Genomic DNA, 13,626 nt, shown 5'->3' on the forward strand with positions numbered 1-13,626 from the left:
GCCATGTAAAGAAACTTGCTCCAACACGCGTGCCTATCAGATCTGAATTGTTATTTGTCGTGGATACATCTCATGAAAGAACCATAATCGCGACAACTTCCTATGCAACTACTTAATAAAAGATCTTCCTTTGTTTTTAACCATTGTCATTAACATCTGATTCTTAGTTTTTTTATAATAAAACATCATATTATATTGCAGTTATTTTGTTAGCTTGTGAACTTTCTCGATAACTATTACGACCACGTTGTCAATTGTTTCATTGACAACGTGGTCAAACAGAAATGAAAATACCACGTTGTCTTTGTTTCATTTCTGTTTTGTGAAATGCAACGTATCATTATCACGTCCCAAATATTGTTAATGCTAATTATAGCAACGTTGAGATGACAATGCGTTTATTGTACTTATTTCGTATCTGTGAGTTTTTGGAAAAGAAATGAAAAAGTAACATGCTTGATCATATTCGAGAAAATCCTTTTTTAGGTTAATTATTTGGTTCTTTCTCTTTAATGGTTATTGAAAATCATAGTTTATTTTCGACATAATATAAGTTGTTTTAATCATTAACATGTTGTGAAACATCTGATTTAAAAGTTTTGTGTTAAAGTAGAGATTCATAAAATTTTCGCTAACTCTAACTCTTAAGGAATCTTCCATAATGTGTAACAATCGCTTGTTTGCCGGTAAATATAAAGTAGATCAGTATCGTCAAGCGCGTCACCTGCCTAATCGACAGTCTTATTTGATAGCGCGAATTCGTGATTTATCATATTACGTTATTTGTTATCACTGCTCGCGTACTACGAACGAGACGCCGTGACTCATGTTTGCACACACGTTTTCTATAGACTATTATGATATTTTTAAAGTCAGTGAGTTAATTAATTTGTAATACAGACCAGGAATGAGCTTTTGCCTTTAACAAGTTATTAAAGGTTCATCGAGATTCATTATTTGGAGTAAGTGCAATAATGTATTTTGGTTAAAGGTTTTGAGTGTTATGAATTTTTACTAAGTAAAACAGCAAACTATACATCAGTTATTCCTTGTTTTACATCTAAATATTTCAGGCGTCAACATTTTATTTTAAAAAAGGGCCACCCGAGCTATGACCCGGCCCCGGCACCCCAAAATGTCAATAATCCACTTTTTGTGAAATTTACCGCGGGCCATAGTTTTTGTCCCCTTCTCATCGCACAGAGAGTGTTTATTTTTTGCCCATCTCCTGTTATTAACTCAATACATCACAGTTCTTTTAACGGCCTCTCATTTTACTGTAACTTTATTTTTTTATATTTGAAATATTCTTACTAATATTACTAGTAGTAGTAGTAGTTCACAAATAAATATATTCGTAGCGCAGTTTATACAAACTTTTCAAATTTTGTGTCGTTATTTTTAATGAATTTTTGTTATTGTTTTAGCAGTTCTTGATTTAAATAATAATGCCCCAGATTTGTGATTTCCGCTCAAATCTTTATCATCTCAGTATTGTAAATCACTAAAAAATTTAAGATTATTGCTGTTATAAATATGACATTTTTTTCTAAATTCCATCGTTAGGTCATGCCAGAGTCTGGTATTACGAAAACGTTTCCCGACATTCGGTTCGGAAATTGAGCGTGCTAGACGTCGAGATTGCTTTTAAATCGCATTAAGCGCGATGCACCGATGCACCGCGAGACGTGGCGCGGTAATTATAGCCTAATTTTAGGATGGACGAGGGGAGCTAATGCAAATTGATGGCTGTGGACGCTAAATATTGTCTGTCCGGTCGCTAGCCCATTTATAATTTAGCTGTGGGCTGGATTGACTACGTCTGTGGCATATTGTAATTCATGGTGTAATGGTATATGATTGAGTGATGTTATTGTTTATGCAGCAGTACAAGTCTTCGTTACGCTTTGCAAGTTATGTTTAGGATTATTCGTTTTAAGTATTTTAAGTTTCATTATTTCATTTTAATTTTGTTTTGCAACCTGTCACTATTTGAATCTCAATTCTATCATTAAGCCTATAGCCTATATCTATATTAATAGCTGAACGTGGCCTTTCAGTCTTTTCAAGACTGTTGGCTCTGTCTACCCCGTAAGGGATATAGACGTGATGATATGTATGTATGTATTTTAATTTTTAGTTCCGTACTAGCTATGGTTATTCAATAGCTACAAATAACCAACCAATAAAAAACCCAACAAGGTTTAAATTTGAGTTCAAATTAACTTGTACATAACCACCTACCAAAATTTTTGCCTGCTTCCGAACATAAGTATCTTAAGTTAGTTCGTTTTACATATATAAACATACATGCACTTTCATACGTATTACTAAATCGAGATGAATAATAATTTTAGTTCTTTCGCCTTTGGAGACCCAAGTTTAAACAATAACTATTATAAAGAAGTGCACAAAATAAAAGGAAACAAATGAAGTCAACAAAGAGATAGTTATCCAGAAAGTTCTCGGAAAGCAGGTACTCGGGTACTTACTTCGCGTGGCTTCTTTTAAACTTTGCCAGTACCATGAAAGCCTATTCAAGTGAAAGCTAATTCCGTATTGTTCTTAGTTTCTTTTGTTTGGTTTCCTTTTTTATATGAATAATATTTTTCTACCTCCATTTTATTACTCTTAGGTGTCTTCCTGAATAGATATTTATGCTATGTGCAATTTATATTATTTAAATTGTTTTCTTCAAAATGGCTCTGTCAAATGCCTGATTTATGGAATAGAACATTCCTTTTTTAAATTGGTGGGATAGAATACCACGTGTGCGTGCTTACATTTTTATCAATGTTTAAATATATTATTTTTAATTTTCTATAAAACAAGTATCGTTTAAATTCATATGTAATATGTGGTAATTTTCAAAAGATTTACTTATATAGTTTCTTTTTGGATTAATTCTACGTGTACCTATATTAATACAAGTATCTAGGCATCAAACATGTAATGAGGTTTTTCTTCATTGAGCGATTTTAAATCAAGTAAGAAAATATATAAGTACCTAATAATTAAATGATCTTTAACTTGAGAATGTTTATTAACAACGAAGAGACGACGACATTCAACAGATACTGTGAAAAATAAACTCGATTATTTTTATCACCTGACTAATCGGTATCGATTAAATCGCAATTGCATCGTTTCCTGTGAACCAATTAGCGGTGGAAAGTGCAAAGTTGCATTCTCTTTAATCACAAATGTTATCGGTTATTTTTTAATTAGTTTCAATCGATATAAATTGATAAGTGAGTTATAATTGTAAATGTTTGACGTAAAGTTTAAAGAATAAATGTCGCTGTTTAAGCCCCCAATCATACATATATTTCGTGGGGGCCAGTGATTGCCCAAGTTCACAATAATTATAATTAAATTGTATTTAATATTTTCTTGTCAACGGGTTTTTCAAAAAGTAGGTAACACGTGCTTTGCGATGTTCAAACATTTGATTGCTTTTGGGTAAATAATCTAAACCACTTACAGAAAAGAAAAACAACCACGATACTAGCAGAACTGAATATAAAATTTGTAGATTTTTATGTTCATGTTTTTAATATTTTATCGATGTTGTAAATCAAATAGTACGCCAATTGCACGGCTTGTTGCATTATCGCTTGTCTATGGCGAATCGAGCCCATAAACCTGAATGGAATTGTAATGTTTCTTATTATAAGCTATGTAAACAAACGCTTACCATTGTAACTTTGTATTGTATACAATTATTTCTATGCTTTTTTGTGTTTTTAAAGCGCTGGTCGCTCAAAGCTCGCTTTATGAGTGTGATCCTAACAACTTATTTATTTGTTTTTATTGAATTACCAAAATTCCCGCGAGAACTAAACCGAAAACCATGTGGACCCGAAGTTGATGATGTGATGACGAACGTAGTTTGATTAAACCGAGGACTTCCTGGCGAAATGCAACTGACCCTTCACAATGAAAGTTGTGTGTATATTAATGAGGTAAAAGATGTATGACAAGTGGAAAGTCTCTGCCTACCGGGAAAGAGGTGTTATTTTATGTATGTATGATATAATAAAATCATCCTCGATTGTCTTCTTATCGCAAAGAAACAGGTTATTCAACTCGCGGTCTAAAATCAGGCGTGGGCCATTCGCTAAAAATACGTGCGATTGTGTCCGACCACGTCGAACGTAAACGACGAAAAAAAATTAAATAGGAGAATCAAAAAAACGTGTATGTCCAAAGGAAGATTCATATAATAATAAGGATATTATTGTGCATGTTGAAAATTTAGTTTCGTTTCTAACATAAAAAATATAAGTAGTCACAGAATTACTCGTTTGTTCACTCCAGTTTCAATAAGAACAAGGAAATGCATACATTGCCAACAAGTTAATGAAGTTGCACTTAATAGATGCGTACAGTAATTTCAAGTGTTCAAACCGGTTTCACAGCTCGGGACGATTACGAATATTCTTTTATGTTTATTTTTAATAAAATCGTGCCGTTAAGGATCTTCAAAAAGCCAAGGTTAAAAAATAACCAAAGATATCACAGTATGACTCCGTCAAAGTTAATGGCCGTGCAAAATGTGTATAATTCATTTCCAACTAAAACACGTCCATTGCTTGTTCACTGAACTTGCGTTATTTTTGCAACTTTAGGTACCTACACCTACTTTTGTATAAAAATATGTTAATAATTTCAAAACTATATTTCAGTAGCTGTACTTGATTTTATGCCATGGAATTGAGTTTAAAAACAGTTTTATGTGCTCGGAAATAGCAGAACTCTTCTTAAGCTTATAGTGGATAGACGAATTGTAATATATACAAAAAAAAAATAAAGATTATTATATTTGTAACTCAAAAACTACTGAACCGATTCACCGACATCACAACCGAATCTGTATGATTTGTCCCGTATAAGAGTATATTTATTTATTTATTCTCAATATTTGACGCACCTATCCCGATCGCATGATTCGTAGTGTTTCGCACGTGTCTCATACCAATGGTATCAAAATTTGTCGACATTATTCATGCGGGATCTATTTCATCAATTTATTGTAACGGAACGGAAATAGAACAGCAGGCTTACTATCATCTTTAAATGCGAGCCAGTTTAGGGCCTAAACTGATCTGCATCGCAAATTCGTACCACCACGTTAATTAAACGATCCAGTTTAGGTCTTCACCAAAACTGAGTCGCAATCCGATATCATTCACTCATTTTTGTATACAAAACCGTACCATAACGTGTGTTGAAAACCTAAACTGATACGCTTAGCTGTCAAAGTAAGCGATTCAAAAAAAGTTACTATTTCAGCAAGTCCAGTGGCTTATTGAAGTTATAAAATTGGGTAAAAAAATTGAAATACAGCTTTTTAAGGCGGAAATTATTCTTGATGTGTTATACAAGTGATATGTGAAGTAATTTTTGGCAATTAATATAGATTTTACGTACCTATTCATTTTATTATTTCAAGATGTGTGATGACGAGCTTGTGTTATTTGAGTTCCTAGAAAGCGATTATAATACTTCTTTGCGAAGACGAAGGCTCTTAGCTCGAAATCAGTTTAACCCCTTTGATTGGGAAGATACGGAGTTTATGAAACGATATCGACTGTCAAAAAATTTGGTAACGAAACTTTGTGAAGAGATTCGGCCTATGATGAACGTCCCTAAAAGAGCTACCGATTTATCTGTAGAGACAAAAGTAAGTGCCTGCTTATACCTTTACTTCGTAATTTACTTTTTGCAAGCAAATCAATAACAAAGGTAATCTATTTTGTTTTAGGTTTTAACTGCTTTATCTTTTTTTGCAACTGGTTCTTACCAGAGACCTATAGGTGATATAAGTGGGCATTCCTTGGCTCAACAAACTGTTTCAAAAGCAATTGCTCAGGTGACTGCATGCATTAACTCCATGGAAATGAGAGAAAAATATATAGTTTTCCCAAGAAGCCATGAAGACCGAAATAAAATAAGGGCAAGGTGACAAAACAGTATCCATATTTTTAATTGATTGATATTGGTAGATTCATACTATAATACATTTTTAAAATTTTCTAGATTTTATCAAAAATTTGGCATTCCTGGGGTTCTAGGGTGCATAGACTGCACACAAATAGCTATTATAAGACCTACAGAAAATGAAGAACGATATTTCTGTAGAAAACATTACCATTCATTGAATGTTCAGCTTGTAAGTACCTTTACAATCATCTGTTAATCATTTATTATACATACATACATTTAATCACATCTTTATCCCTAGTGGGGAAGTCAGAGCCACCAATATACCACCCTATAAATTCCATAAATTATTTTAAGCTTATTATTTAGTTGTAAGAATTGGCAATTGAAATTCTAGATTTGTGATGCAGATATGCAAATAACAAGCGTGGATGCTAGTTTTGGAGGGGCCACACATGATTCCTTCATATGGAATTCCCATCCCATTAAAAATCATTTGGAAAATTTGGATGAAACAACATGGTTATTAGGTAAGATGGTACATTGGTGTAAACTTAAATATATTTATTTTTCTATCATAAGCTTTAAAAGCACAGCCTTTGTATCAATGGTACGCTATAGCATACCATTATACAAAATGTATCATAATACATTTGCAATTTATTATTAAAATTAGATTGATTTTGATACTCAAGAAACTTTATTATTTGTCAGCTTTATTTTCCCCGATTGCAACATATTTATATACATTTCGAATTTTATATATGTACATGATATTAATAATAAAACTACTTTAGTGTAAAGTTTTAATTTATAAGCAAAAGACTTGCACAAAAGATGATTATAATAATATAAATTCATAATATGAATTCATATATTAAAATATCACATCTTTATCCTTTACGAAGCAGATAGTCTCCTTCCGAAAGGCTACATTTAACTGGGTGATTCGAAATTAAATAAATAAACAAAAGTAATAAAAATATATTATGAAGTATATTTATTACAAAAAAAATATTTTTACAGGTGATTCTGGCTATCCACTGAGGAAGTTTCTTATGACACCAGTGGTAAATGCTCTCCCTGAAACTCCGGAAGGCCACTACACTAATGTACATGTTCGAGCCAGGAATGTAATTGAGAGAACTATTGGCCTTCTAAAGTCACGCTTTCGTTGCCTCTTGGCCCACAGAGTTCTACACTATAAACCCCAAGTTGCTGCATCTATTGTTAATGCTTGTGTCATTTTACACAATATTTGCAATAAAGCAAACCTTCCAGCACCAGAAATAAGTGATGCAGACAGCTCTCAAGAAGCTCAAATGCAGCCTGCCAATCTTGCTGAAGATACTGTGAGTAGCAGCCAAAACAACCAAGCACTTCAACAGGGTGTAGCTATTCGAAATGATCTCATTCGTCGACTGTGGGATGTCCGGCGTTCCTGAAATGAAAGTTATTAAGTAAAAATTATAAATTATAATGTATATTAATGTTAATTAAAATTAATTAATACATAAGGTTTTAAGTCCACTTTTATTTTATTATTAGGATAAATTTTATGTTTCATTAGATTAAAATTTGTTAACTTTATATAGCATTGTTATAAAATTTAATTACATTAATAGTTTAGTACCCAATTTAGTAACTATTTAATTTCTGTTATTAAAGTGTGTTATAGATTTAAATAAATACTGCAGTTAAAATATAAATATAAAAACCTAGATAGTAATATTTGTTTGATTTCTCGGATCTCCGCCACCAGTTGTCCCAAGAGATTAGTATTTCTTTCCTCTATTTCGGCTCTGCGGCTCGAGATTTCTATGAGAGATCGGCGAGCCGCCTCCTGGGACACGGGCGGGTCCCGTCGCAGCGCGCGGCGTGGGCGGCGGCGGCGCGGCGTAGAGCCGGCAGCCCGCGGAGAGCGGCGCGGCGTGCGCGGTGACCGCGCGGCAGGAGGCTGCACTTCCGTAGCTTGCGGCGCTGGCGGGGGCGTTAAGATCCTCGACGGACCGGGCTGAGGTTCATTTCCTCCCCAGTATTCTAAAACACTTAGAGATCCTCCATCCTGCGCCTCGTCTTCATTGGGGAGATTCCGTTTGTCTTGTCCAAACTCTTGGGTAGCTTCCTGTAAGAAATATACTTAATTTATTTATTTTTAACTTAAAAATATATGTAACTAAACCATACTAATTCACATTAATTTATAAAAAGACAAATATGTAATACCTTTTTTGTTTTTATGAATAAATTTAAACCTTTTAATGAAATTCAAATTCATAAATCTAAAAAACGATGACTATATAAGACTTCATAATATGAAAATAAAATAATAATTAATTGAACAGTAAAAAGAACTTACTTCTATTGTTGGGGTTAAAATTCTATTCGAGGCAACTGGCTGAGGTTCTATTGGTTCCTGAAACGAAATTAAGTATTTTTAATTTTCATTTAGTTTTGACATTAAAAAAATTTATACATGCATAATTTACATAATATTTTTTATTAATTAGGACATTTTTATTGATCTTACCCTTTCAAAATTTGGTTGCACTCTAATTCCTGGCAGACCAGTGCCAAAATCCTGACCCACAATAAGCAAAAACTTCTCTTCTATTTCAGTAAGAGGCCTCACATTTGAAGGGCCCCCTCCAGTCAGTTGATGCGACGCTCTGACTAACGCAACATTCTTTTTTAATTTAGATTTATAATCATTCCAATACTGTAAAATACAAAAACTTAAGTAAAATTCCAATACAAATACAAAAATTTGAAAGTTGATGAAGTAATTAGGCTTTGTTACATACATACGAGTACATATAACCGCGACTATATCCCTTGTTTATAGGCAGAACCATGATATGATGTATGGATCAATAACAGAACGAAATTCAAATAATGATTACGTCTACAACATAAAAAGAAATGTTTACGTACTTTGCACCATCCTTTCCAATCTTTTGTTGCTCCATCACCGTGCGAGTTTAAATACTGCGCTATCTCTTCCCACATTCTTTTTGAAAACTCCCTTGCTTGGGACGTTTTATTAAAGCCTGTAGCTAAGCACCTATTTTTATTTAAAAACTCCCATAGCTGCTCAAGCTGGCTGAAAGTAACTCTTCGAGTGTGGGAGACGCTATAAAAAAACAACCACTTAAAATAGTTTTGTTGAAAGAATAAGGTCCCATTCAAATTGACTAACACACTTGTTTATATTTAAAATGTTATGCTAGACGATTAAAGTAGTAAAATAATTTACTTACGACATTATGATTTTGTAAAAATTATCCTTTTTTCACTTAAATAATATTCAAAAACACGCACATAAACAAACGAATCTGCCGCTACAGGTACTTATTACGAACCACTTAACTCGAAATCAAAGTACGTTCCGTTCCGAATTTGTGTACACATCATATTGCTTTAAACGTTTTAGTTAAAAACAGTCGTACATACTATTTAAATAAAATTTAGCTGTATTTTGAAGTTTTCACATAAACTTGGTAAATTGGTGCTAGTTTAGAATATATATTTTTGTATAAGTAACAAATAAATAAACATTCTTTGGCACAATATAATGAGAATTTCGTATAAGGGAACGCAAATCTAGTGACATTACCGAGCGAGATAAAATATTGAGAGATCGTATAGCTTGTTCTCTTTCTTTCGTCTGCCAGCAGCTGTCACCGGGGAGTGCGACTCAGAGACAACTTTTATTTTTTATTTGATTTCATTCGTTCACTAACGATTCAATTACGACTTTGTTTTAGTAAGGTGGTGGTATGAATTGAACACGATTGATTTTAGGTTCCTAAACTGGATAGGTCTGTATTTGAATCGTTTTGTAATAGTTGATGGTAGGCCTGCTGGTCTGTGTGCATTAACGATGGGCAAGTAGCCATAATGGGAATACAGTGGGCCACATAGAAAATTGTCTCAGTATCGAAGGTGGGTATGCTTTTCTGTGTGGTGTACTGTACTAGTGTGACGACTAACGACACTTTCAATTGTTATTTGTGGTCTGAATTCAACCGGAATGGAACCGGCTTATATTGACGTGTTTTAGTAGACCTATTTAATTTTTCTAATAACCATGTTTTTATTGTCAACATTTGTTATGGTACTTTAATATTTCGGTAATAAATATTATAGGTATGTGATGCGTTGGAGGATCTAACTTAGATTTGCTCTTCGTTTTAATATCAAATCCCAGCAATCTATTGAAGAACCCCAATAAAAATCGCGTTTAAATTCTATAACGAAATCGATAAATGTCCAACACTTCACACCCATGAATCTACCTCAGCAAAACGATTGCAATCAGTGCAACGGGATTGATCCAAAATGTTTAATTGATCCAATCGCTGGGACGCTCAGATCTTTTTCCCCACTTGCAAACGCGATCCGACTGACCCCTCTGTAACTATCGATTTTATTATTGTTATTGTTGTTAGTTGTTACGGCTTATCTCCCCCGGTTATGTGTGACTGATTTTTTTTCACTATAGTAACGATACTTAAATGGTATTGCTTTTTGTGTGTGGAGAAATGATTTATTTTTGTAATGAAATGCATTGATATATGAGATAGAATATGAACATAATTAAATGGTGTTAAATCTTAATAAGATTATGTTGAAAATAAAATTTTATTTTCAACATTGCATATGTGCATTTCGAACACTCAATGCCTGGTATATATGATGCTACCTATTTCATTTCAGTTGTCAAAAGTAGTTTCCTTTCAACCAAAAAGAAAATTAGGCCACGAATACAAGCTTGACAATTTTAAACATACCTACCAATGATTATAAATTACACTAAGATTTGGAATTAAAGTTGCTGTTAAAAAGGACAACTTTTTACACTGTTCACATAAATCAAGATTTTATTTTAAAAAGAAATTATCACATATAATGTTGTGCAATTTAGTTTTAAATAATAAATAATTTATTTAATTACACTTTGTTGCACATAAAATGTACTAATAATAATCATATACCTAATCCTGCAGAAAGTGTCGATTATGACCTGCCACATAATTCAGTAATTGCAAGTTTACAGCGAAATTAATAATTAATAAAAGTGCATAAACTTGAAATTGCCCCGTCGGCGATGGTTTATTGCCTTCGGAAATGTAAATTAATGCTAAACGTGTCGCCTCTATAAAGTTATAAATCTTACACACGTATTAAAAAGAAATTTACTCGCGAAATTACGAAACTGCAATGTAATTTATTTATGAGCGTTCTCGTACTTATTGATTTTAATTTCGTAGACACGACTGATTTGCCATTTAAAAGTTTCTTTTGACATGTCTGGTCTTAATTCCTTACTTCGCCACAAAATCCTAATTTCTTTATGTCTTTATACACGCTCAGTTGTAGGCAGGTTATCAGCCTGCAGCGCCAATGTTTATTTTTCACAATATTTTTGGCTTTATCTCTTTAGTTTTTCAAGTCGTTAGCGTGAGGTGATTCACGAACGATGTCAAGGAATATTACCTATAAGATGCCTTATTGAAGTTAGTGAATAGGGCTATCAAAATAACGGGATGGGATTGTCTGTTCTGCACGTTCATTAATTTCGTACTAAAAAGTTAATTCCTTTCAATTACTGTTGTAGCTGTGGCGTCTCGCCTCCGATAAGATCTAGCATTTAATATTAAAAATTTGCTTGTTCGTGCGACGTGTAAATTATTGTTTAATGGACGAGATGATATCATCCATGGGGGTAATTTGTGGCAGACCAATGAACCCTGAGTAGACCCGCATGGCTATTGTCCGAGGAACAATATGAACTATATGCCTCTTGTGGTAAGTCAGACCACATGGGTTCTTGAGACTTTGTAAGATATTGACTGGATCTATACCTGAGTTTCATGTTGTGGTTGAAGTTAATATGCCTTTAAATCATTAGATCGTTAACAAGTTTTAAGTTATGAAAAAAATTATACTCCTGGAAAGAATTACAAGGTATTTCTTAAATTCGTTTGTATTAATTAAACGAATAATGAAGGAAAACTTACCTCTATTCTTTTTTCATTTCCTTTTCTGTGAAATAATGACCTGTATGTAGCTTGTTTACTTATTCCGCCCCAATAATTGTTAGTAGGACATATGACAACTAGAGAAAATACGATCATAGGCGAACACGGAAGGCTGAGGATATCTAAATAAGCAGTTGAAGGTAAATGTAACAGGAATTATTATCAATAAACATGGTAATAGGGCCGCCATAAACCGGGCGTCTAAACGCGACTACGACAGTGCATTACAGTGATTATGAATAAGCGGTGACGCTTGCCGACATAGCGTTATATTTTTCTCTGTAAGTGTTACAGACTCGGAAACTTTATCAGAAAAAAAATTATTACACACACTTAAAACAATACTTACTATTAAACCTTAAAAATAATTGGGGGTTGTAAGTATGTACATATCAATGTATAAGTTATTAAATCCTACTACTATTATAAAGGCGAAAGTTTGTATGGATGTATGAATGTTTGTTACTCTTTCACGCAAAAACTACTGAACCGATTACCATGAAATTTGGTATGTAGGTAGCTGAAGACCCAGAATAACACATAGGCTACTTTTTATCCCAGAGTTCCCGCGGGATTGATAGGGTTTCCATGCGGACGAAGTCGCGGGCGGCCTCTAGTAAAACATATAATAGTGTTGTAAATGTTGTTGACTGTATTAGCTGTAATTGATTTAGTGTTCGTCATTTATTACAGTATATTTCACGCGCGTCCGACGCTTCTCAAAATGCCGCGTTTGTAGCCGCCCTAACATGGCAAGAACAATAGGACACGTGTCCACGACAGTAATGTACTCGATAATTAAGGCCGGACGCGTACTTCCTCTAATTTTACTAGGTTTATGGCATGCCAAAATGTATTCCATATGTTATAGGTTTAGGTTTATTTTTTTTTTTCTATTTGTTTTTTTTTGTTATAAATGTTTATTACTTTAAGTTAAAGAACAAACATAATTTTTACCTTTTTACAACTTTTTCATATTTCTTTATATTTTCGACGTCTTTATTACTTACTTACCATTACTAACAGCTGGACTTTAAAAAAAAGTTTTTTTATTCCGTAAATGAAATACATGACTTACTTACACTTTCGATTTATTTTGTCTTAATAACGCGTTCAGAAACCCATCTGCATGTTAATCCCCGAATAATGTAAATATAAGGTGCCTTTATTTTGTAATTAACGTAAATAAAGGCAGGAGTTTACGGCATGCTTCCGGTCACGCACCGGCCTAATTGGAGAGGAACGCGGGATGAATTTCTCATTACATACGTAACATAAAATCACATCTTTTTCCAGGAGAGGTAGGCAGAGGCTACATCTTTCTTTTTCCCACGGACCTTGCGTACTTCTTTTGCTTCATGTAGTATCATTTTATTTCTCTCTTCATGCAAGATCGTCAGTTTGCGGTACGTTTGTCTGTGTCAAACAAAAGGAAGTAATGAACGCCAAGAAAATTGTAGTTTTTTTTTAATACTTAAAAACCCGCGGGAACGGGTAATACGTACTTATACTTACAATGGGATTGTTTCGTTTTACGCGGGCGGAGCTGCGGGCACTCTAGTTGTCTAATTTGCATTCATAATTATGTAATACTGTCATCATTATTTCATTCGTCATTCATATAATGACGTCTATG

General features: G+C 33.5%; 3 protein-coding genes across 5 annotated transcripts in view; 2 read left to right on the forward strand and 1 right to left on the reverse strand.

The window, feature by feature from the left end:
- Window positions 1-13,626, forward strand: part of LOC132901827 (zinc finger protein jing) — a 128,787-nt gene that overhangs the window by 91,036 nt on the left and 24,125 nt on the right. The gene's annotated exons all lie outside the window — the stretch shown is intronic.
- Window positions 5,065-7,670, forward strand: LOC106140772 (putative nuclease HARBI1). Its single transcript, XM_060944818.1, has 5 exons — window positions 5,065-5,686; window positions 5,768-5,964; window positions 6,043-6,175; window positions 6,344-6,476; window positions 6,973-7,670. The coding sequence occupies exons 1-5, from the start codon at window positions 5,456-5,458 to the stop codon at window positions 7,389-7,391; spliced, it is 1,113 nt and encodes a 370-aa protein (XP_060800801.1). The 5' UTR covers window positions 5,065-5,455; the 3' UTR covers window positions 7,392-7,670.
- On the reverse strand, window positions 7,253-9,806 carry LOC132901870 (myb-related transcription factor, partner of profilin-like). The gene is made up of 6 exons (XM_060944819.1): window positions 9,207-9,806; window positions 8,881-9,079; window positions 8,477-8,665; window positions 8,306-8,362; window positions 7,665-8,071; window positions 7,253-7,387 (listed from the first exon to the last, which is right to left on the reverse strand). The coding sequence occupies exons 1-6, from the start codon at window positions 9,209-9,211 to the stop codon at window positions 7,357-7,359; spliced, it is 888 nt and encodes a 295-aa protein (XP_060800802.1). The 5' UTR covers window positions 9,212-9,806; the 3' UTR covers window positions 7,253-7,356.

The sequence above is a fragment of the Amyelois transitella genome, chromosome 6, assembly GCF_032362555.1.
Source record: "Amyelois transitella isolate CPQ chromosome 6, ilAmyTran1.1, whole genome shotgun sequence".
In the NCBI taxonomy this organism is placed as follows: Eukaryota; Metazoa; Arthropoda; class Insecta; order Lepidoptera; family Pyralidae; genus Amyelois; species Amyelois transitella.